The 25,359-nt window shown below is 38.2% G+C and overlaps 1 protein-coding gene across 1 annotated transcript in view; it reads right to left on the minus strand.

The window, feature by feature from the left end:
* The window catches only part of LOC124288036 (RNA-binding motif, single-stranded-interacting protein 3-like), a 312,786-nt gene that overhangs the window by 190,236 nt on the left and 97,191 nt on the right, over positions 1–25,359 (minus strand). The window contains 1 exon segment of the mRNA XM_046724598.1: positions 14,618–14,800. Within this exon segment, the coding sequence (XP_046580554.1) occupies positions 14,618–14,800 (183 nt within the window).

Raw genomic sequence — 25,359 nt, forward strand, 5'->3', positions numbered from 1 at the left:
CAGTAACCAAATCGGATCACTGGCCCAGAACACTTCTTGATTTCAATCATGTTATGCATTGTACCAGATCAATGTGACACCACACTGTGGTTTAACACGGATATGTGAACAATGAACAGTTCCACTGATCAGTCCTGCCAGGAACTGACCTAATTTCATTATTGGAAAAAAGTATGTAGAAAAATAGGTTAAAATAAGTAAAAACTTTCTAAAAATATAGTTCCAGAGGAACCAACCCTCAGGTATAAACCAAGCTGTCCATGTATTCAAAACCAGCTGGGCTGATACAAAGCTGTCCATGTTTTCAGTACCAGCTGGGCCGATACCAAGCTATCCATGTTTTCAGTACCAGCTACGCCAATACCAAACTATCCATGTTTTCAGCACCAGCTGGGCCGATACCAAGCTATCCATGTTTTCAGTACCAGCTGGGCCGATACCAAGCTATCTATGTTTTCAGCACCAGCTGAACCAATACCAAACTATCCATGTTTTAAGCACCAGCTGGGCCGATACCAAGCTATCCATGTTTTCAGCACCAGCTGCCGATACCAAGCTATCCATGTTTTCAGTACCAGCTGGACCGATACCAAGCTATCCATGTTTTCAGCACCAGCTGGGCCGATACCAAGCTATCCATGTTTTCAGCACCAGCTGGGCCGATACCAAGCTATCTATGTTTTCAGCACCAGCTGGGCCGATACCAAGCTATCCATGTTTTCAGTACCAGCTGGGCCGATACCAAGCTATCTATGTTTTCAGCACCAGCTGGGCAGATACCAAGTTATCTATGTTTTCAGTACCAGCTAATCATACCAAGGCCGATACCAAGCTATCCATGTTTTCAGCACCAGCTGGGCCGATACCAAGCTATCCATGTTTTCAGCACCAGCTGGGCCGATACCAAGCTATCTATGTTTTCAGTACCAGCTGGGCCGATACCAAGCTATCTATGTTTTCAGTACCAGCTGGGCCGATACCAAGCTATCCATGTTTTCAGCACCAGCTGGGCCGATACCAAGCTATCTATGTTTTCAGCACCAGCTGGGCCGATACCAAGCTATCTATGTTTTCAGCACCAGCTGGGCCGATACCAAGCTATCTATGTTTTCAGTACCAGCTGATACCAAGTTACCGCATCCAGCTATCCATGTTTTCAGTACCAGCTGGGCCGATACCAAGCTATCTATGTTTTCAGCACCAGCTGGGCCGATACCAAGCTATCTATGTTTTCAGTACCAGCTGGGCCGATACCAAGCTATCTATGTTTTCAGCACCAGCTGGGCCGATACTAAACTATCCATGTTTTCAGCACCAGCTGGGCCGATACCAAACTATCCATGTTTTCAGCACCAGCTGGGCTGACACTAGGGCTGAGGCTGCAGTGACGGAGGAGGGAATATGATGGAGATGCTTATTTTCCGCATTGACTGGGCCTGAGAGGCGCATCACTCAACCAGAACTTATACAGTGTAAAGCAGGGAAGTCATCCGCAACAGAATGCATTAACTGTCTCAGCAGTGCGCTCCGATTTCAGCTCGTAATTCATGCCCATGGGTTTCTTTGAACTGAGGTGACGGAGTTCTTTATACAGAGATGTCAGAAGAAATATCTTGAATATTCTACAAATGTTTTAAATTTGAGAGCCTAACAACATGTGTGGATGAAAGATTTTTATCTGAAAATACTGAAAATCGTTACATTAACTGACAGCATATCTGAATATATTCAAGTTAAAATTCAAAATGCAATTTCAGAAAGATAAACAAAATATCTTATTCCAAATGCAATTTCTAAATATACAAAACAATCAGCCAAGCATTATTGCCAAAATTGTGTTTGTGTTGTTTTCAGTTTCTGATAGTTCAGTTAAATGACTGTTATCGAAAAACATACCTGTATGTATGGTTAGAGTTTGCTAGCAGCTGCTTTCAGGATATCAATAATGTGAAAAAATGTTTTTGATGTGTTGATAAACATGGCACTACACAGCTGTATGATAGTGGCCTAGAAATAACTGAGTCTAGAATAAACAAACAAATATTGTGAGCAACAGTAGAAGACATTGGCAATTATACTGACTTCACAGAGCCTGACCACCAAATTGGTTCAATCACCTCCAATGATGAGCGTTGGTTGCTAGCTAAAACTCATAAACAATTTTGAAAACGCACTTCATGTCATGTGAAAACTTTGTTCAGGTTTTCAGCCAGTTGTTTTGACATGCTCAGTAATACTCAAGCTTAATGACGGCAATCTGTAAATAACCAAGCAAAAAAAATTAAATTTAAGTTTTTGAAGGTTATGGTGTAACAGGGGAATCAGAAACCCATTGCATACCTATTCCACTGCTAATAGGTGTCTCTAATAACAGGTGTGCATTTAGTTCTCTGAATGTGTGTAAGCTCTATGTTTAACATACTGAAAAGAATTGCTAACAACAACCTTGAAACGTTCATGACATGTGGCCCTGCTCTATGTTTGACTTCACCTCTCTGTTATTTAGAATAATACAAGATAATGGGGAGTACAATTAAGGAATTCAAACCCTATATTTAGAGGGATAGATGAAACTTGATCACAGCTGGTACTGTTCAACCATCGTCCTTGTCTTTATGAGCCCCGTAAACAGTCAAGAACATATATTCTTTTGAATTTCAGTGAAACAACCCTGAATAGAATTCAACTTGAGTATGAAAAGCAGCCCTCCTGGTGTCACAAAACCAACATGTCCAGTAAGCAATTTGAAATTTGATCAGTGTTGTGAATGTGTCCTACAAGGCTGTATACTACCTCTGTTGGTTCTCTTTACAAAACCTGAAACCATCTTGAACTTGCTGTTTTCTGTCTATGAGCGTAGTTGACAGGGCTCTTCAATAACGTGGATTTGATCCCTGTCTATCGGAGTACCTTGAATAAACCTTTGGAAACAGGATTATGAATGAAACCTGACCATGAAGCCTGAACAAAAGTGTAGGCCCTGTTGTTGTGATGAGTGGTTACTCTAGTATACATTTCTATCGTATCTTTCCATCTGTATAGAAAACACACACTGCAGCAAAACGGTAAAAAATGTGTTTTTAAACAACCATTTACACCAAATTAAATAGCTAAGATCAATATCAAGATTTATTAGTTGATTGTCTGACTTGAAGCAAAGAAAACTGACAGATTTTAGGCATCATTTCCCTCACAAGAAGGTAACCACGTGGAAAAACGCCCTTGGTCTGGTTTCATTTCTAGTGCATATCAAATTTCACTTTTAGTTTAAATTCACCTGCTCAAAATTGGAAAAGGGGTTGTTGAAATCTGGATATTTCTATGGGGAGAAAAATGATTTATGCTTTCTCCTGAAGCTCAAATTACACTGACCCAAACCCAAAGACTGTAAGTGACAATGTTATGATAATAAAACTGGTACTCTGTCCCAGACATTTTTCTTATCGAAGACTTTGTTTGTACAAGCACAGGGTTGATCTATTCACACATCAGTTACAAAGGAGTCCAAATTGCTTACCTTATCTAAGGCTGCCAGGACCAAAACCAACTTTGTACATTTTTCAAAACAGACCGAATACAATTCCCCCTCTGTTAATGTATTTCTACTGCTGTTAAAACCTGTCGGAAGAAAATTGCTACAATGTTCTTGAAATCTTACTTAAATTCAACCTGTTTAACTTGTAGCTACATCCAAATTGTATCACACTTCTTGAAATTTTTTCAGGTGAAAAAATCTGTAAACACACACAAACACAAGCAGTTGTATAAACATTGTGGCTTTAGCATCTGAGGAAAAGACAAGAAACTTTCAGCAGCTGGGAAATAGATGCTGCTTTCCTTGTAACATATAATGATTGTAAAATGTGATTTTCTCATAAAAAGTGGAATGGTTATTTTGCAAAGCCCTCTTCAATGCCCCATGCTGTTAATAAATATGTAAATGTGTGTGCAAGTGCGTGTGCATATGTCTGATTGAGAAAGAGAGATAGGGAGAGAGAGAGAGAGAGAGAAAGAGAGAGAGAGAGAGAAAGAGACAGAAAACATGAGTGAGTTTGGTTTTACGCCGCTTTTAGCAATATTCCAACAATATCACGGCGGGGGACACCAGAAATGGGCTTCACACATTGTACCCATGTGGGGAATCGAACCCGGGTCTTTGCGGGCGAGCGGACGCTTTAACCATTAGGCTACCCCACAGCCCCAAAGAGAGACTGTTTCTAGTGAACAATTTACATGTTTCTCCAGTCAATTTCAATCATAACCAATCTGTAAATATCCAGTTACTGTAATTAAAAGGACATTTCATCCCATCTGCTTCATCGGCTCCAACTGTGTCAACATCACCTGGACAAACAGCAACACTGCAGAGAAAACCATGACAACACATTTCATCCTTTCTCCTGAAAACTGAACTGTCAAAAACTCATCATTAAAAATTAACTCTTGCACAGCAGGACATCCTCGTTCTGAATGACATCTATCTGTCTGCAAGCAGCTTCATGGAGGACTGATCTTCTTTCAACAGTTTTCCACATAAATTTGAGCCATTAAAAACATCCCCACTGGCAGCTATAGTGCAGAATATTGCTGCGTTTGAGATTAATGGTATGTCCGTAACATCTAATTCAAACACAGAACCTGCAGGTGCTCTCGCAAGAACTTCATCCAGTAATGAAAAAGGTTCTTCCTGGTGTACGTTTTATGTTTATAGTTTATATGTTTTCATACTAGAGAAGGTTTGCACACTTCAGCAAATAGGTTGGCAAGTGGGCCTTCTACTTATCATCGCAGTAACACCAAATAAGGCAGGATGTAAACAAGTGTAGAATGAGTGAGGTGAGTGAGTGAGGTGAGGTGAGGTGAGGTGGTGAGGTGAGTGAGTGAGTGAGTGAGTGAGTGAGTGAGTGAGTGAGTGAGTGAGTGAGTGAGTGAGTGAGTGAGTGAGTGAGTGAGTGAGTGAGTGAGTGAGTGAGTGAGTGAGTGAGTGAGTGTAGTTCTATGCCACTCAGCAATATTCAACCAATATAATTACAGAGATCACCAGTGGGAGTTTCACATACACTTCCAATGTCAGAAATTAAACTCAGTAGGCTAACGCTTTAACCACTAGACTACCCATCGACCCAAAGACCCAAGATAAGATACAATGATGTGATACCACAGTCAGCAGTCACATTCTCCTGGGCCAACTTACACTGTAGATGGAGGTGAACTGGGGCATGGCATCAAATTTAGCAATGATTAACTTATATCTGGCTCAAACATATTTTATTTTGAATAATGAATAAGGATTGGTAAACAAGCTGAATGGCTTGTGTGCGCACCTCTCCATTACAAGTATTTGGAACTGGATCTACTTAAATATACAGTTTGGTTGTTGAATGCTGCACTCAGCAATATTCCAGCTATATGGCAGCAGTTTGTAAATAATCGAATCTGGACCAGACAATCCAGTGATCAACAGCATGAGCATTGCTCTATACAATTGGGATACGATGACATGTGTCAAACAAGTCAGCGAGCCTAACCACTCGATTCCATTAGTCATTAGTTGCCTCTTACGACAAGCATGGTGACTGAATTGCTGAAGACTTCATGGATCTTTCAAATATATAGATTCGGAATGGGAAACCTGTATAGGTACCACTGAACCATAACCAAGCAGATTCTCAGTTGAGTGGAGCAGATCTATTTAAATTCTAAATAAACAAGTGGACAGTGAGTGAGTTTCATTTTACGTCAGCAATATTCCAGCTATATGGCGGCAGTCTGTAAATAATCAAGTCTGGTCCAGACAATCCAGTGATCAACAGCATGAGCATCGATCTGCTCAATTGGGAACCAATGACATCTGTCAAACAAGTCAGTGAGCCTGACCACCCATCCCGTTAGTAGCCTCTTATGACAAGCATGGGTTACTGAAGATCAATATTCTAACCCGGACCTTCAAGGGTAAAATAAGTGGACAGATCTCAAGATATTTGAATTAACAGCGGAGGTTATATTTGCATTACTAACATATTTGCATTGATATAATAACATAATCGACTTCTCATTTAAGTATATTTTCAAATGTAACATATGCTATACATTGTATTTGGGATTACACTTTCTAAAATGGCATTGTGTAATCATATATTTTCAAATGTATTGTAGAGGATCTTCCCAAGGGTGTCCAAAGAACATGTAGGGTTAACTGAGATATGTCATCCATATTCATGAGCCTACAAGTTACTGCAACCAAGTTGTATCGAAAAAGCAGTATCTGACAGAATCTTGAACCTGAGCTTAAAGTTGTCTTAGTGTATCATGTTTATTTGTACTAGCCTTTTAGCTACACTTGTATGTGCAGTATTAACTACAATAACTTGTGAAGGAATAATTTTGCATAGAATTCATGCTGGTATATTGGTGTCAGTCTCTAAATTCATGAATACTTACTGTATAAACTTTTTCTGGGATAACATCTGATAAATATCTCAGAGTTAAATTATCAATAATTTTATAGAACAGCAGCAATTTTAAAAACCAGTCTTCTTTGTGATAGTGACTTAAAGTTAGTCTCCCTATGAATCAATACACGTCTTGAGCTACCACGACCAGCAGATAGTCTAAATGTAAATTTTCAATAAGGTTTTCTTGATCTTTTGTGCAGTTGTCCCATATATGTGAACAATAGTCAAAGACAGGAATAATGTAAGATTTACACATGATTTCTAATGATTTTCAGTTTAGTCTGCGTTTCAAGCTGTAAACAGGCAGTTTATCATTGAATTTATTTACTTTATGAGTTCATAGATATGAAACTTGAAGGTTGTAACCATAATCCTAAATATTTATGAGCACTGACTTCCGCAACATCAACATCTGTAATTTTAAATACTAGATTTGGTCATGGTGTATTCTTATGTTATGTGAAGATAATACAGCATAAGTATTTTCTGAATTGAAATTTTCTTGCCATGTGATAGTAAGTGAGTGAATGTGCGTGCGAGCGTGCGTGCGTCCCATGTTTCATCCCCTTAATGAAGGGTGCTAGACAGGGTAACAACAAGTACCATCTTTCACTACTCAGTCCAGGGATTAAACCACTGACCCTCCAGTATCTGGGCAGGTGCTCTATCTAACACACAACAGACATGGTCTCACAACCAAGGGCCATCCCCTTGCCAAGATGCCCTTCGCCAAGATTCCCTTCTGGTGAGATCATACAAATGAAAATATTATCTACTTTGTATGCCAGCTGACCAACTCCCACAGAAGAGTCTGGACCCTGCTGAAACATCTGTAATGTTATGTCACTAGTTGTAGTCTGTAGAACAATGGACCCTGTTAACAGTGAGTGATTGAGTTATGCAGTTCCTGTACAAGCACCACACATCAGACATATCCTCAACTGTGGGTATTCCAGCACAGGTGTGACTGATTACAGGTGTAGGGTGACAGCAACATCCCTCACACGCCCACTGTATGCATGTATCTACCTGCAGGGAATGCTTCCAATGTGTATGTGTTGTGACTGGCCAGAAGATGACCAATACAGGAAGCACCTGTTTGTCTCTGTATATGTCACATGACAATGACATGTGGAGGAACTGATCAATTGGATAAAGTACTATGAGTGAAACAATCTGGTTAAATGTCATAGTGATGCTGCATTGTGATGTCACAGTGTTGGAGTGATGTTTCACTGTGATGTCATAGTGCTGATGTGATGTTGCATTGTATGCCACAATGATTCACTGAAGTTGCATTATGATGACAGTGGTGCCGAGAATTTGCATTGTGATGACAATGGTGCAGAGACTTTGCATTATGATGACAATGGTGCAGAGTATTTGCATTATGATTACAGCAGTGCAAAGAATTTGCATTATGATGACAATGGTGCAGAGTATTTGCATTGTGATGACAATGGTGCAGAGTATTTGCATTGTGATGACAATGGTGCACAGAATTTGCATTGTGATGACAGTGGTGCAAAGAATTTGCATTGTGATGACTGGTGCAGAGTATTTGCATTGTGATGACAATGGTGCAGAGTATTTGCATTGTGATGACAGTGGTGCAATGAATTTGCATTGTGATGACAACAGTGAAAAGAATTTGCATTGTGATGACAGTGGTACAGAGTATTTGCTTTGTGATGACAATGGTTCATTGAAATTGCATTGAGATGACAATGGTTCCATGAAGTGTCATTGTGATGACAGCTGTTCAATAAAATCACACTATTGACAGTGGTTCAATGAACTTGTATTTAGATACCACAGTGAAATATACAATAATAATGCCATACACAGAGCATGGCGGAACACATTACCAGCTATCAACAGGTGCATCAATCTCCTGTGAAGTTGAGGGTCTTGCCATCAATTTCAAGAGACCAGGTATTCTATATGATATTTTAATTTCAACATTCAATCGTGTTTTTAAACACAAATATGTTCTCAGTAGCACACTGTCCCCACTGACGATTAATCAAATATAACCATAGAAACTACATAGTTTCTGTTCATGATTACATTTATACATTAAAAATAGGCTTTACTCCCAAAACATGTCATTGTCAGCCTGTGCATCTTACACCATTGCTTAATGCCAAACACAAGGTACAAGATGAACAAAGGAGAGTTTGATTACTCGAGGGACAGTGACTAAAACGAGAAGACTGAGGTAAGGTTACAGAATGGGTCAAATGGCTGTGGTGAATCATCAGTAATTGCAAAATTCTTACAATTCATCTTTAGTGTGTGAAAGAAAATTGCATAGAAATTGTATTATGCAGTTGTTCTATGATGAATAAAATATTCTGTGCACATGAATAACCCTGTCTTATTTATTCCTGTTAATGGATGTTTTTATCTGGCAAAGGTTCTAAACAATAGCATACATTTATTAACTCAAAGTCTCATATATACCGGTAATCCTCATGCTAGACTCCTAGACACAAAAGATGTCAATATCAGCATGTTAGTATGCTTAATTCTAACAGCTTATTGACACAACACATAAAATCATTACATATAAACATATATTTCCATGTGTAATATATTTTTATCCACAGTCGAAGCATTTTTTTAACTCTTTCTGTTTACTGTTATAAAATATATTGTGCTGAAATGAATATGGAATGCATTGTCACTGCCATATTGTCACTTGATAGTTATCCTTGTAAGTATTAAGGTTAACCCTCACATTAACATTAAGGTGAGTGAGTTTAGTTTGACACCGATTTCAGCAATATCACGGCGGGGGGACACCAGAAATAGGCTTCACACATTGTACCCATGTAGGGAATCGAACCCAGGTCTTTGGCATGAAGAGCGAGCACTTTAACCACTAGGCTACCCCACCGCGCCCATTAACATTAGAAGGTACACTAGGAGGACGGACATAGGTTTATGGAATGGGTGTATATTTTGTGCTTGGTGCTTGAATGCAAATTATTCATGAAGGTCTTTCCAAAGTAGTCATGTTATTTTGGTTGAAAGCATATCAGAAAATGAATCCGTCATACTTTATTTTTGTTTTCTTTCTAAATGTTGTACCCAGCAATATTTAAGTGAAAGCTGAATGCTGTTGTGTTAAAGTTGATGTCACCTACATAAATACTTTGATTTATCCAAGGTTTGACACAAACACAAAATAATGACTGAAGGAGGAATACAATGTTTTTATTTTGACACAATCATAACTTTGACACACCAATGTTTGACTGTAAATGATGCCAGTTGTAAAAAACTTAGTCTGGATCTGACAATCCAGTGATACACATCACAGGCATTGATCTACACAACTGGGATATGATAGCATACATCAACCCCAGCGCCAGTCCAGACCAGCCAATCAAATTCATCACCTCTTTCAACCAGTATACATTGCTGGGGACCTATATTCTTAACCAGAATACCTAAGGGCTTGTAGACAATAACTCATGAAGACCTGGATTAGAATTGGTCTTCAGCAATCCATAAGAGACAACTAACATGATCCGGTAGTCCGGCTTGCTGACTTGGTTGATACATGTCATCATATCCCAATTACTAAGATCCATTCTGTTGATGTCAATCACTGGATTATCTGGCCCAGACTTGATTTTTTTACAGACCCCTGTCATGTTGTTGAAATATTGCTGAATGTGGCATTAAAAACAAACACAACAGTTGATAAGTGATATGTAATATGTTTACACCTGGAACACCTCATCACCAATAACACTTCCAGATATTCTTGAATGGTTCAAAAGGAGGTGAGCACCGACAAATCCACGATGGATCAACATGTGAAAAGTGTCTGGGGGTTGAAAAAAAGGAAGGGTGATGGGGGAAGGGGGGAAAGAGGAAAGAGACTTCCTGTCATGGAGACAGTCCTCACAATGATATCTATCTATAGCAATGCAAGCAAGCCCAGGCAGAACTCCAGGGGACATGACACCAAGAAGAAACCCAACAAGACCTCTCTCAATCAGAGTATGTCATGGCCTGATGTATTGGAAGCTGACAAACTGCAACAAGCTATCTCTTCACCAATATTTCACAGGAACTCATGTCTCCACTCAATACAAATGATCAAACTAACCACAGCACCACATATGCTGTCTGTGTTGTATTCCAAGATGGCTGCCAGAATGACCGTCTGCTACATTTCAAAGGTGTTTGGATTGTGGTGCTGCAAACACTTTTAAGTGACAAGTCCAAAACTTATATTCCTACAATTAATGAAGAAAATCAGGGAAAAGGCTTCTGTATTTGGTTTGGAATCAAATAATAATGTTATTGAACTTATGGTAAAGATTTTAATGTGCTTAGTTCTTTGTTCAATAACATTCTACTTCATTTATCCATCAAGCATATGTTATGATTAATTTTCCCAGACAAACAATTTCAGAAGATTGAAACTCAACTCTTGTTAAAGTGGAAATATATACTGATTACCATATCTAATTTTCAGGAAGTCATTTAAGAAACAGAAAGCAACAACAACTTGGGGCATGATTCTTTGCTGCATTCATGTGGACAATTGACTTGCCTTGGCATGTGTTTGTGATCAGTGCTGCTTGGGGGCAGGATACCTTTTGGAAAACATCTAGAATCATCACTATTTGATAGTGATTCATAGCCACATATCTGGAATAAAAAGCGGCCGAAACACAATCAAAGAATCAGCTTTTGATAGGATTCATAGCCATTGAACACATAGAAGCTTTTAGGAGCGATTGAAATATAGAAAGGATTTTGTCACTTTCATTAACAACATGCTGGCTCCTGATAAATGATAGGTCGATTTGCACAATGAACAAGAGATCATATAAACATACATCTGTAAACATATCATCTTACACATGAACCTGACTGTGACACAAGCAACTCTTAGTCTAATTACCTTGAGTATGTTATAATCTTTATAAATGAGTTCATTATTCACCAAACAGAGAAACTGGAATTTACATACCAGGTCCCGATTTCTCGAAACATACTTAAGTCTGAGTTTTGACTTAAGTTAGAGTATTTACTCAAATTTGAGAAAATGCATTTTACCAGAAAGAACTGAAATCGATATTAAACTCAAACATACTATACTATTTGAGTTTGGTGGAAAGATTACATAAATTGTTTGGCATCTTTTATTTTTAAAATGCAGCTCAGCTGTGTCATATTGTCAAACTCAGTTTGAAATTTGAGTAAAAACGTAAGTTTGTTTCGAGAAATCGGGCCCTTAAATAATTCTTAATGTTTCTTTACAGTTGATAAATTGGAACATGGCTGTTTTTGAAACATATATACATATATATTGCCACATGAATACAGTCTTCCATGCCTCAAGCTCCCCACCTGCAAAGGTTAAGGGCACTGCTCCCCAAATTTTTATTGAATTGTAACAAAATGTTTGTTTATGAGTTGTACAGGTACATGGTTTGTAACGGCAAAGTAGAGTTCATTACATTGAACATACTTAAATTGATGAATGTGAGCATGTTCTCCTTTGACACATTAATGAATCTGGTGTCTCTGTGCCTTATTTGATCCAGGTACGAGGATTGATTGAAAAGTTTGGAGCCTTACTGCAAAGGTAAACCTACGGCAGTTGGCATGCATTAAATACAATCTTTCCTCTTTTACAGGTTACATTTGAACCAAATACATGGCCAGACAGTAGATTTCTGAAACATCAAATAATGTATAGTTTGTTGATGAATATGAACAAATCTCACAAGTTTGTTGGGAATAGTCTGTGGAATGATCTAGGCAAAGGTTTCGGGACACCATGTAACATTTGAGATTCATAATTTCTCATGAAAATATAACCCATTTTGAAACAATCACAGCAGATTTTGGTGAGTGATTTGTAACCATGGATGAGACTTAGTTTTACCAGTACAGGGCAGAGTCTAAACAACAGACAAGGCAGCAGAAACATCTAATGTTTCTTGTCCAATGACACAGCATGGTGACAGATTTCTGACTTTGTGAGCCGGACGATTAGAAGCCTAACTCTGAAAGTGTGGGTTTGAATCCAGGATGGGACTCAACCCAAAAATGAAATAGAATCTGTACTTTACAAAGAAACTGTAATCCCAAATATAACATATGTTACATCTGATCACTTTCTAAATGGCATTATGTATTCATAACAAGGACCAGTAAGGTTCCACAGTATATACTGTATGTAACTGGTCCAGTTAAAGGTGTTGACAACGTCAACCCCAAATCATGGCAATAAGAGGCACTGGGAATAACGGAGCCCTCACTGAATAAAAGAGTTTATGATTAGCAAGATTAACTGTACAGTATTGAAAACAATATTTCCAACAATACATTTTCATCTAAAAAATCTAAAAATCTGTACATTCCCATCATGAAATTGCTTCTTTAGTAGTCATACATGTGACAAAGCGTTAGTAAAGGTAAAAAAAGCTAGTCTAAATCACTGGTGACAAATTTCATAATATTTCACTTGATAAGTATTGGTGGCATCTGATGAAAATTATCATCATGATTGATAAAAACATCGCGGTTAATCATCTCTGGAGGTTGCATACACAGAGATGTCCTGATGTAATATGCACTGAGTGGAAAAACTCACTAACTCTGCTTTGTCAATCTGTGGAGAAACGGAATTTCCCAATCAGGAGTCGAGTGGTAAGATCAGGAGGACCCTCACAGAGAGGAAGTTAGAAACTAAATCATAAAGCTTTCTATGAAGGCAGCTTTGTTTGTGGAGTTTGGCAAGGTTCCACCTATGACCATCTGTTTCTGATTTGTTGATTTCACAAATTACAATTTATTATGCATAATTGTCAGAGTGAGAGAGAGGATTAAACTTGCTTTCTGCCTTAAACTTTGTTCACAGTCATGAATTCATAGAAAACACACAGTCAATACTGCAACCAAAACCATTTTGCTGCATCTTTTTAACCTTAAAAGCAACACTAAAGAAAAGTTCAACTTTGGCTCTGAGTTTGTGACTGAAGAGCCACAATAAATATTCTGGTTATGGCTGAAAAGTTCAAATTGAGCCCTGAGCTAGTGACTGAGAAGTCCCAATAAAGTTGAGCTTTAGATTTGAAAGTCCAAATCAACGGCATGCTTGTCAACAAGATGTTTCCCAATGAATCTGAGGTTGTGATAGAAAAGTCCGAGCAAAGTTTCAGTTTGTGACTGAGAAGTCCCAGCCAAAGCTCAGGGTGTGACTGGAACACCCAAGTCAATGTTATGCTTGTGACTGAGAAGTAAAGGATAAAACACGACTCCGAGGTCTTGGTCGGGATTATAAAACCTGAGAGCAGCAGGGACGGAGCTTGTAAAACCGAGGGCGAAGCCCGAGATTTAACAAGCTCCGTCCCTGCTGCTCGAGGGTTTTACAATCCCGACCAAGACTGAGGGGCAGTGTTTTATCCGACTTATGAACCGTCATGAATGTAAAACACAAATATGTATTATTTTCAATTTGTGCATGTACTGAGCAGAACAGCATTGATGGAACAGCCCGCAAAAAGATGGAACAGCCAGTGTCAACTGGGACACGACTGGCAGTCAACACCTTGCCTTGCACGCGCAATGCACGTGCTCTGCACACGCTACCCGTGTCCTGCACGTTCGCTGCCTGCGGTACCCGTCTTGTGAGGAACGCATGGTTTATACTGACAAACAATCTCATTCTTCCAGCTATCCTTCATAGCCTAGTGGATAAAACCGCCAAGCTAGAGAGCAAAGGGTTGCGGGTTCGACACCAGTTTTCAATAATGAGAAATCTTACGATCAGTCATAGCAAGACAAAGTTGCATCAATCATAAATAATGGTAATTTCAAAAACCGCATATCAGGTTAAATATCGACCATTTCTAAACCTAGGTTATGATATGGTCGAAATTTAACCTGATATGAGGTTTCAAAACGTGTACTTCAAAACCTGGGTTTAGAAATGATCGGTGCAAAGTCAAGGCAGATGTCTACCCGATTCTGGAAGGAACCTACCTTACTGCAGAGAAAATCGGAGATAGGTTTATAAGTCCCCGCTAAAGATCAGGTTGTGACTGGAACACCCCAGTCAACACTATGCTTGTGACTGAGAAGTCCCAGTAAACCTGAGGTTGACATAGAGAAGATTGACCTACCGGTGACTGTGCATAGCTGCCATAAGCTGCAGGGTGGGGCTGCGAGTACCGCATCCCTACCCCTGAGGACCGGTAGTAGGGGTTGGGGGTCCATGATCCCTGAGGGGTGTGGTACCCTGGTGCTGTGGGCGTGGCAGTAGGTGACATTGTTGTGTTCTTTGGTGCATACACTGGCCTAGTTTGCTGAAAAAGATAGAATTGGGTGTCAGTAATATTTGGAGCAATGCGATAGTACTGACCAATCTGTAGATTTGATCTAGAAAAACTTCACTATTGTTGATGATGAACGAATCACAGTAGAATCTTTTCCAAATTCCTGAGACGTCCTGTGCGTAGGACATACAGAAAAATTGTGAGGTTTAAAAGGGTGCGCTCTTACGTCACGATTTAAGGGGGAGATAACTCTTTAAGGGGTAGGGCATACTACCAGGGGAACTATGACTTAGGGATCATTTTTTCTTTTCCATTTTTTCTGTATGTGTCTGTGGTAACCCAAGAAATAAGGCAACCATAATCCAGAGGGAATGTTTACGCCTAAATTAAGATAGAATTGGGTGTCAGTAATATTTGGAGCAAATATCAGTTTGAACATGATTTTAATGTTGATTATTGCTATCATTTCAGCGTGTTCCACTTCTATACATACTTTTATATCTTCAGGGTTCCATTTTAGTTAACCTTAATTTGGCCTAAGATCCCTTCATCTGGTTCTCAAAATCTCATATTATCTGCCCTTTATTTACATTAATATTTAATATTTTGTTTATATTTTTATTATTGGTAAATGGGGCCTTGGCCCCCGTATTGATACATCAAGTAGCTTGTCTATCTTGTAAAAACACAGCTGTCTACAGCAATGATTACAGATGGACAAAGACCTTGACATTAAAGAACCAATATACTTTGTTTTTTGTTACTCTTTTAGCCATTACATATGAAAGATTTGTGGTTAGTCTTATGCGGAACACCAAATTTATTCTTTAAAAACTTGTGGTTAATTAATACCGAGCGATTAAAAGTGGCCAAAAAGTCGCCTGCTTCCCTCTCGCCCACCAACGAAACCACAGACAGGTTACGTAACTCTGTCGCCAGAGCACTGCAGTGACGTCATATGAGGAACGATTTTCAGTTAGTCGTGTAGAAAGTGTGTAGCACGCTCATCATTTTGATGATTTCTCGACATCAACGACCACATGCCGAATCGTTGCTTTGTCGTCCATTGCTCCTAGGGGTCGGGCGATGGTGTCACCATGCACAGATTTCCACAGGACCCCGCGAGTTCGTGCTAAATGGGTTATGTTTGTGAGTGCGAAGGGAGCGTTGTGGAAGCCTGAAACGATATCTTACTTGTGTTCAGATCGCTTCACGGAAGTTAAAGAATCAAAACTACTTACTAGTTGTAGTAAAATATGTATATGATTGATGACCATAAAGATTTTCATTGACACAACTTGTAACATAATGATTTCGTCCTCGGAAGTGAGGTTGTGGTCGAAGTAACAATAATATTGTAAGTAGTATTATATTGACACCCACCTCGCTGCCAGGAGAGAAATTGTTATGTTATACGCTATGTCATGCAAAATCCTATCGGCCATCAATAAAATACACATTTTACTACCAGTAGAAAGTAGTTTTGATTTTGTAACTCTGTGAAAACAAACCTAAATAGCATTTATCCTCACACTAGCGGATGTTCCCGACAGGGCGCCGCCATTTTTGAAAATCGTAAAGTCTGTTAGAATTAATGAGATTATAGTTTGTTTTCATCAAGTGAGAAAATCAAAACTACTTTCTACTCGTAGTTAAATATGCATTGGAATCATAACCAAACGGATTTTGCATGACACAACTTATAACATAACGATTTCTTCCACGGAAGCGAGGTGGGGGTCGGAGTCACAATACTGCGCGATAAAATTTCTTGCTACATTCACATGCTTAATGTCCACTCACCAGTATGTAGATACTAGTCAATGTGCGTCTTTATATTTGGTCTTATAATCCTAATTAGTTTATTATCATACTTGTATGCATTTTGAAACTAAATAAAAAGCAGACGATCTGCTGATACTTATAGTGAATTTATAACAGAACTGTGATATCTAGACATTTTATAGTTTGCCAATCATAATTCGCACACACACCCTAGTGTATGTTGTCTGTCTCATTACACTTCATGGCGAAAACAATGATTCTGTTGAATGCTACGACAAACGAATAAAAACAAAATGCAAATATTAAAATTAAAACAGATTAAAGTTATAGGAACAATGTCAGGCCATTGCCTTGTTCGAGGAATGTATCCATCAATATCCACAAAACTGTTCCAAATGATGTGTCTTTTAACAGTTTAATATACGAAAAAGTGATAAATCTTTTCAGGTATTGGTGTATAGTCTCATTGGTCACCCAAGATAGCACACCTGGCAACTAATTGCATAATGTCCGCCTTTCTTTAAAAACAGTAATTTAGTTAGCCAATAATGGGCAATCAATCAATGTATTGCCGGTTAATCCTTTGAAAGAAGGACGTTGTTTTAACGCAGAACACCGACACGACAGAGTGTATTCAGTATAGATTAGTAAATCTACATACATAAACACTACCTTTTGACAATTCCGCTGTGTAAGATAAAAGTAATTAATCAATCAGCGTGTTATCGGTTAATCCTTTGATCGATGTTTATAATGTTGAATATTTACTCCAGACACAAGAAATGCCAAATGGGAACCTTTGTCGGAGTAATCTAAGTGTGCTACCACTAATTATACCTGTTATAAATTCATTAACTGACCATCAAGTGAATGATGACAAATAACATGTGTAGGTTTATACCACCTAACACGGGTTACAACAAGGGAGTATTAATTGCTGTATTGCATGTGAAAACTTATGGGCCGACACTGTTTTGAGAATACAAACAGATTTTTACATGACATGATTAAATATCGAGGTAAAAAAACACAGAAATGGGATAAATTTGGATCAGTCATTATACAAATAGGGCCTAACGACACCAATCGATTTTGACAGAATCGTCTATGAAAACAAGTTGTAACTCAGAAACTAGGCAAAGCAGGAGACAAAATTAAATGACAGTTGATTGTGATAACATATAGCTTTCATTTTCCACAACTATTGTCACGATTTCAGGTTTATACAAGCCTGTAAACAAGATAATTTACCCCCTAAAATGTAGATGAATTCTGCATCGGCCCTCAAAGCTATTCCTCATATGACGTCACAGAGACGCGCCGGTCTGATTGGTTGAAATTTCGTTTGCGGGTGAGAATTGTGCACTGTTGTCAAAAAGGTCGATTTAAGTCAATTAAAGGTCGAAATGAGTAGTTTTAATGACGGGGTTTCATTTATAACGATGCCACTTAGTGATCTATAGAGAATCTCACCCGAGTGTCTTCTGATATCAATTATATCATCACGAGTTGATAAAGTTACAAATATCCGAGGCTTGCCGAGGATATTTTTACTTTATCAACGAGTGTTGATATATTTGATATCAGAAGACACGAGGGTGAGATTCTATTTATCATCCAAAATCACTCTTCATTAATTTTCAATGAAAAATGTACATCTCTGAACTTTTTACTGCCATTAGACTTGCAGTGCAGCGATGTCATAGCATTGTGACGTCATCAAGTACATGACGTCATAGCATTGTCAGGGCATTGTACAAAATCTACTGTCAAAACGATATCTCCTAGGAGATATCGTTTGATCTCACACAAGCGATATCTCCTGTGGAACACAGTATTGGATGATAAATGTATTTGTACCCTCTAGGGTATATGTGATCTTTAAGTATTCGTAACTACGACTCGTAAGTTATACACTGTACAGACTTGCAACAAACATGGTTCCAGTATTGAAACAACAAGTAGCTTGTCTATCTTGTAAAGATACTGCTGTCTACAGCAATGATTACAGATGGACAAGGACCTTGACATTAAGTATTCATAACTACGATTGTCGTAAGATATACACTATACAGACTTGCAACAAACATGGCTCCAGTATTGACACATCCAGTAGCTTGTCTATCTTGTAAAGACAATTTCTCAGGCAGGGGTAATGACAACAAATGAACAAGGGCTCATATGAAAGTCAACGTAGCTACAACTGTCGTAATTGAAACAACACACAAGTATCACTTTGTGAAACAAGGCCCTGACTAATGTTTCACTGCAGCATCAGTGGCCACTTGTAAGCCTTTTATCATTGCATGATGTCGTGCATGAAGGCTAGTTATTTGTCTATTGATTCTTCCCAATTGGCAAGAAACGGAGCCGGACGGACCAGTAATGCGATAACACATGGGACCACTGCTGCCAGCTCTTGTTACTCCATATTTGGAAATGTGAAGAAACACATGGATCAATTTTCCTTATACTTGTAGCATTTTTCTGATAATTTTTTGTATATTTTTATTCATTTATCAAACCAATTACTGTCTTGGAATAGACTTGAAAGAATAATGATTTTTCCAGATCACTGTTATTAATTTCATGATGCATATTTCAGTGAGTGAGTGAATAAATGTGAGTTTAGTGAGTGAGTTTTGAATAAATGTTGCTTTAAACCGCATCAGCTGTTTTCCGGCTATTCACGGCTAATTTCTACTAAGAATGCAGCAACATTAATGACACCCACATCGTGTCTGGTTGTAGGAAGATGCCTGTGACAATAAATTCAGTTTGATGAACATGTAAGTCGCATAACATGAATGAACTATAGCTAGTTTTAAGAAAACATCTTCATTGAAAATTGATTGACAATTTCCTGTCTTTAGTTCTATCTGTATAAAGAACATTGTTCGCCTGTTTTAGGGTGACTTAAAGATGTTTAAGCTACTCTGTGTTGACTAAAGTCTTAAAAGCAAATCTTCTCAGTATTGTACATCGCAACACCAGACATGTAGGACAGAGGGGAGTAATCAGTATTCCTTGTTTCAATATAATGTACAGTGTATGGTACTGGCCTGCTACAAATAGTGGACCAAACTGGGGATTGGTTGGACAAAATGTCAGCCATGCTGAAGGAAGCTTACATCATCAACCACTGGGTTATCAGTATGGACTGAATCATAGTCGGCCATTTTCTTACATTAGAATTATATTGTTTGTCCTGAATTAACTTCATGTTTTTTTGTAAAATTCACAAAGAGTTTTATTTGTAGCACAATTTGCCTTAACTGATAATGGCAGAATATGATTTGATTGAATTTATTGTTAGTGTGTGTGTGATGTCTCTTATCTAATTGATTTCCTACTCACGATTTCATGAACACCTGATGTCATGACTATATGATTGTAATTGATATACATATGCTTACAATATAGGCAGAATCAAATAATGGTTTATCAATTCAGAATTGATAAATGATTTCTTTGCTTTTAAGGAATTGTTCTATCAAACGGCAGCTGATTGTGAGATACATGATGAAACAAGAAGACAGTCATCAATATCCCCCGCAATGGCAAAATACTCTTCATTAATATGTCTATGAGTTATGGTTATGTCAAATGTTTTGGTGTGTATATAGAAAAGTGGAAGGAGAGTATTGAAAGGTTTTAAAAGTTGTGCTACGGAAAAGAGCACAACCACCAATTTCAATCTAAGTCAAACTTGTTGCCATGGAAATGCCAAAAATATTTTATTCAAAATTCCAAAACTACCAAAAGGCACCAGTACACCACCAGATGTATGTATGTGCCAAGTTTGGTGAAGAAATATTGAACGGTTTTAGAGTTCTGCTCCGGGAAAGAGCACTACCACCAATTTCAGTCTAAATCAAACTTGTTGCCATGGAAACGCCAAAAGATATTTAATTCAGAATACCATAACTAACAAAAGGCACCAGTACACCACTTGACCAATCTATGCGCCAAGTTTGGTGAAAAAATAGTGAACAGTTATAGAGTTCGGCTCCGGATAAGAGCACTACCACCAATTTCAATTAAGTCAAACTTCTTGCCATGGGAACGCAAAAAATATTATAATCAGAAATCCAAAACTACCAAAAGGCACCAGTTCACCACCAGACCTAACTATCTGCCAAGTTTGGTGAAGAAATATTGACCGGTTTAAAAGTTCTACTCCGGAAAAGACAAATGTGCACGCACGCACGGATGGAGTGCATTTTAATACCCCCTGCAAAATGCGTTGCGGGGGATAATAAAACGTTCCTTTTGGAAAATAAGATATCATTCTATCACCAAATGAGTGAGTGAGTAAACATGGTTTTATGCCGTTTAGCAATATTCCAGCAATATCACGGCTGGGGACACCCCATAAATGGGCTTCACATATTGTACCCATGTGGGGAATTAAACCCGGACCTTCAGCTTGATCAAGGTACACTTTAACCACAAGAATACCCACTGTCCCATGATCCAATTGACACTCACAGTGACAACTTCATGACAAAGAACTAATACATGTACGGTTAGAGTGATTAAGGGAGTAAATACGTTATACCGCTTTTAGCAATATCAATGTTCCAGCAATATCACAGCTGGAGACACAAGTAATGGATTTACACAATGTACTCATATCGGAATCAAACCTGGACCTTTGGTACCACTAGGGTATCCCCTGCCCCAATTCTGCTACAGAAACAATGTAAATATTTATTGTCTTCATCAAATATACTGGACAAATTAAGTTTGGGATATTGGTATTTTTATCATTGATATTTTATCAGTGTGTCAATGAATAAATAGATCATTATTAATAATTTCAAATTTTACATATATCCCTAACTATTTTTGTCCAGTATACAAACAACACTGTGTATGCCTCTTAAATAGACTTCATTAACAAACACATATCCATGCTGCTTCAACTCGTTAATGGAGGTGCATTCTTTGTTGTATAATGAATCTAAATCACCCCCATTAGTTGACAAGATGTCATTAATCATAAATGGTGGAGTGTTGCCCAGTTTGTTTCATCTATGTTTTATTCTGCACATTGTACTATTTTTTTACTGTGGAGAATTACGTTCTACAGAGTCACAGTGACTGGGTCAACATGGATCCCGCACCAAAGGCTTCTTATTCATGTATCTGAGCTTCCCATTGTTTTATATTATATTCCATATCAACAATATTTTCATCAGAATCTACATCCAATGATGAGTCCATTTTTTTGTGTGCATTGTGGAAAATAAATGTGCACATTTTGTTATTTGGGATCTACAAATACAATGTCTTTGGTTGCTGGTAGGAAATGGGTAAGCACATTCTCTTCAATAATCCACCTGCCAACAATCAACAAGTGTGAAAAAATACAAGCGTGAAAACATAGCACTAGATACAGAAGGTGTACAATAAACTTCCACCTTGACAGATAAAGAAAACTTTGTCTGGTTGTTAGATGTCTCATGAGCATGGTTCAACAAGAAGTGCAATTCGATCTGTAGTGGGAAAAGCTTGGTATTTGTAAACCATTGTTTATGATGACATCACAATTGCAAGAGGCACTTGTGTCAAGGATTGTTTGGGTAGGGAGTGTTGGCAGGGGAAATTAACTGTGATGAGAATTTAGGTTCATTAACTAGGGAAAGTACAATGAAAATGAGTCAAAGTGTTGATAACAATTATGGTGGTGGGGAGGAAGAGGATAATGATGATAAAAGTGATGATGACAAGACCAATGACCATGGTTACAGCAATGATGACAGGGATGATGATGAGTAATGACAAGGCTGATTGTGATAATGACAATGGGGAAGTAATGAGGACAATGGTGGTAGTGATGATAACAATGGGAAAGTAATGAGGACAATGGTGGTAGTGATGATAACAATAGGGAAGTAATGAGGACAATGGTGGTAGTGATGATGACAATGGGGAAGTAATGATGACAATGGTGGTAGTAATGATGACAATGGTGGTAGTGATGATAACAATTGGGAGGTAGTGATGACAATGGTGGCAGTGATGATAACAATGGTGGTATAAATATGCGCATATTATTATTACACATGTAAGTGAGGCTTTAAACTGCTTCCAGAATCATTCCAGCCCCATATACATCAAAGCAACAGAAAGGCTTTACTGATTGTACCATTGTGGGAATCAAACCTTGACAAACAGTATCTACCCACTACCACAAACAACTGCATTAGAACTTGATTTTTCACGTGATTATAGACCCATGAAGATCCGAGTTAGATTATTGATCTTCAGCAACCCTTGCTTGTTGTAAGAGGCAACTAACGGGATTGGGTGGTCAGGCTCGCTGACTTGGTTGACACATGTCATCGGTTCCCAAATGTGCAGATTGATGCTCATGCTGTTGATCACTGGATTGTCTGGTCCAGACTCGATTATTTACAGACTGCCACCATATAACTGGAATATTGCTGAGTGCAGCGTAAAACTAAACTCACTCACATGATTATATTTCTTGACAGGATTTATTTCTCTATCAATCACAAATTGGAAAAACCTTGCATTCGACATGACAAAAAAGAAACTGGACACACTACAAATGCTACTCAACAGAAGTTAAGAGCTCCTTGTTCTGGGAAGACCCAGAGATGTTTGGAACACTTATGTGTCATCTGAAGGTGTGTGAAGCGGATGAACATTCCCGTCAAATGTAGAATAGTACACAGGAAATGTTTACAAGCAGCCCCAGGGTAGAAAACAGGAACTTGTTCGGTCACCCTTTGACATGACCTTCTTTCATGTTCAGTGTGGATCAGGATGGCGACATTCGGCCACTCCAGCAAGTAAGACATATAAGTCATGCCCTGAGCGACCCACCCATCTCTACTGTCCTGTACAAACATCACAGACATCAAAACAGGGGAACATTCTTCAGAAGTTTGTTGTCAGTAGGAATGTGTTATTTCCTCTTCCTCATAGGTTGTCTTGGTTATTCTGTTTTCAAACTGTCATCACGATGGCATTATCGCATCTGTTTTGATGTCAGCATTACTGATATTTTTTTACTGTTTTACTGTCATTGTCACTATCATCACTATTATCATCAACACTGTCATCATTGTCACCATCACTATAACACTATCATCAACCCTGTCATCATTGTCACCATCACTATAATCATCAACCCTGTCATCATTGTCACCATCACTATTATCATCAACCCTGTCATCATTGTCACCATCACTATTGTCATCAACCCTATCATCATTGTCATCATCATTATCACAGTCATCATCGCTATCATAAACATCACCAACATTATCATCCACTAAATATAATAATAAATTTCCAAAGTATCCAAATTCATGTTAATATAGTTAATGCCTAATGTTATGTCTTTGTCTACAGAGTGCACGTGGACTCATATCTAACTGGTAAGTGGACCACTGAAGAGAAGGAAGGCCAACCAGCATATAAAAACTTAATAAGAATTGCAGTGAATATATGTCAAAATACAGTGTTGACAAATATCTGAATCTAACAAAAGAAGAACTTCAAAAAATCCCAATTTAAAACCAAAAATAAAAACTCCCATGTCAATGCACTGAGGTGGACTATAAGATAAACCCCTTATCAGCACAACATTGCCGTTGAATGGCTGCTTCAAGATTAATATCATGTTATAATGCTTACAATACTCGAATGTAAGTACAAATGTATGTATCTGTTAAAATGTACAGCATGGTTTTCACTGATAGCCAGGCAGAACATGGCAAGTCTGTCTGCCAGCACATTTCACTCTATTAGAGATAAAGGAAGTCCATTAGGTTTCCTGTTTTTCAGATCTACTTGATAAATATGCCAAGGCAGAAATTTAAAAAATCATGTCAGTGTTGATTTGAGGATAAAAATTCTGAAAATACCCTTGAAATAAAGTTATATCAGGATATGAACAAAATGATGTTTCAAATAATACTGACACATTATGAAAATGCATAGGAAAATTGGGGAAATGACCTTCTGGGAACTGACTGAAAACAAAGAAATTACTGCATGTAACACGGCAACAATCTTGTTTGAACCCTGATTCACACTGTCATTCCTAAACTTGCAGTAACTTGTTAGCTGTCAAGGATGGATACCAACTCTGCACTTCAATGGCGTTTTAGTGTATTTTCAATTATATACATGTTTTACAACTCTGTTCTAAATTTTACAGAATTCAGAACAACCAAATCTGTAAAAACAAGAACCAATCGGTTTAGCCTGACAATAAATCTGGAAAATGTTATCAATCCCAAGTAAACAGAATTTTATACTGTTCTTTTGCTCATCCACACTCTTGCTGCACCATCAACAACACTACAATTCCCATGGCAACACCTAAAGGCTTTTATAAATCATGAACTTTGGGTAGAATATTCTAAAATAAACCTGCAATAAAAGATTCAGTATTGATTGAAATTTCATATCAATTTAACACATGTGAGAATTCCAATAGAAATCCCAATAATCTATCTCCACACAGGGGAAACCGTTTCCACATTGACCATTCATTGATTCCGAAGCCATAGTCTCCTGCCCCTTCATCAGGGAACACTTACATGCTGATGTTTTCCTAACCACCATGCACTCACTATTACCCTTAAGCAAAGGATATGGCCCTGTCTGAAACGGCTGAAAAACATTCAGGGACTTTTGGTAGGATCTGGGGGGATATTAGAATATATTGTTCTAGACCTCTGGTATCCCTAACCATCATCTGGTTCGTATGTACTCATTTCAACACTGGGCCTTTCACATTTGGACAATATCCCTTTGAC

The sequence above is a fragment of the Haliotis rubra genome, unplaced genomic scaffold (assembly GCF_003918875.1).
Source record: "Haliotis rubra isolate DU_JTF1 unplaced genomic scaffold, ASM391887v1 Scf41, whole genome shotgun sequence".
Lineage (NCBI taxonomy): Eukaryota > Metazoa > Mollusca > Gastropoda > Lepetellida > Haliotidae > Haliotis > Haliotis rubra.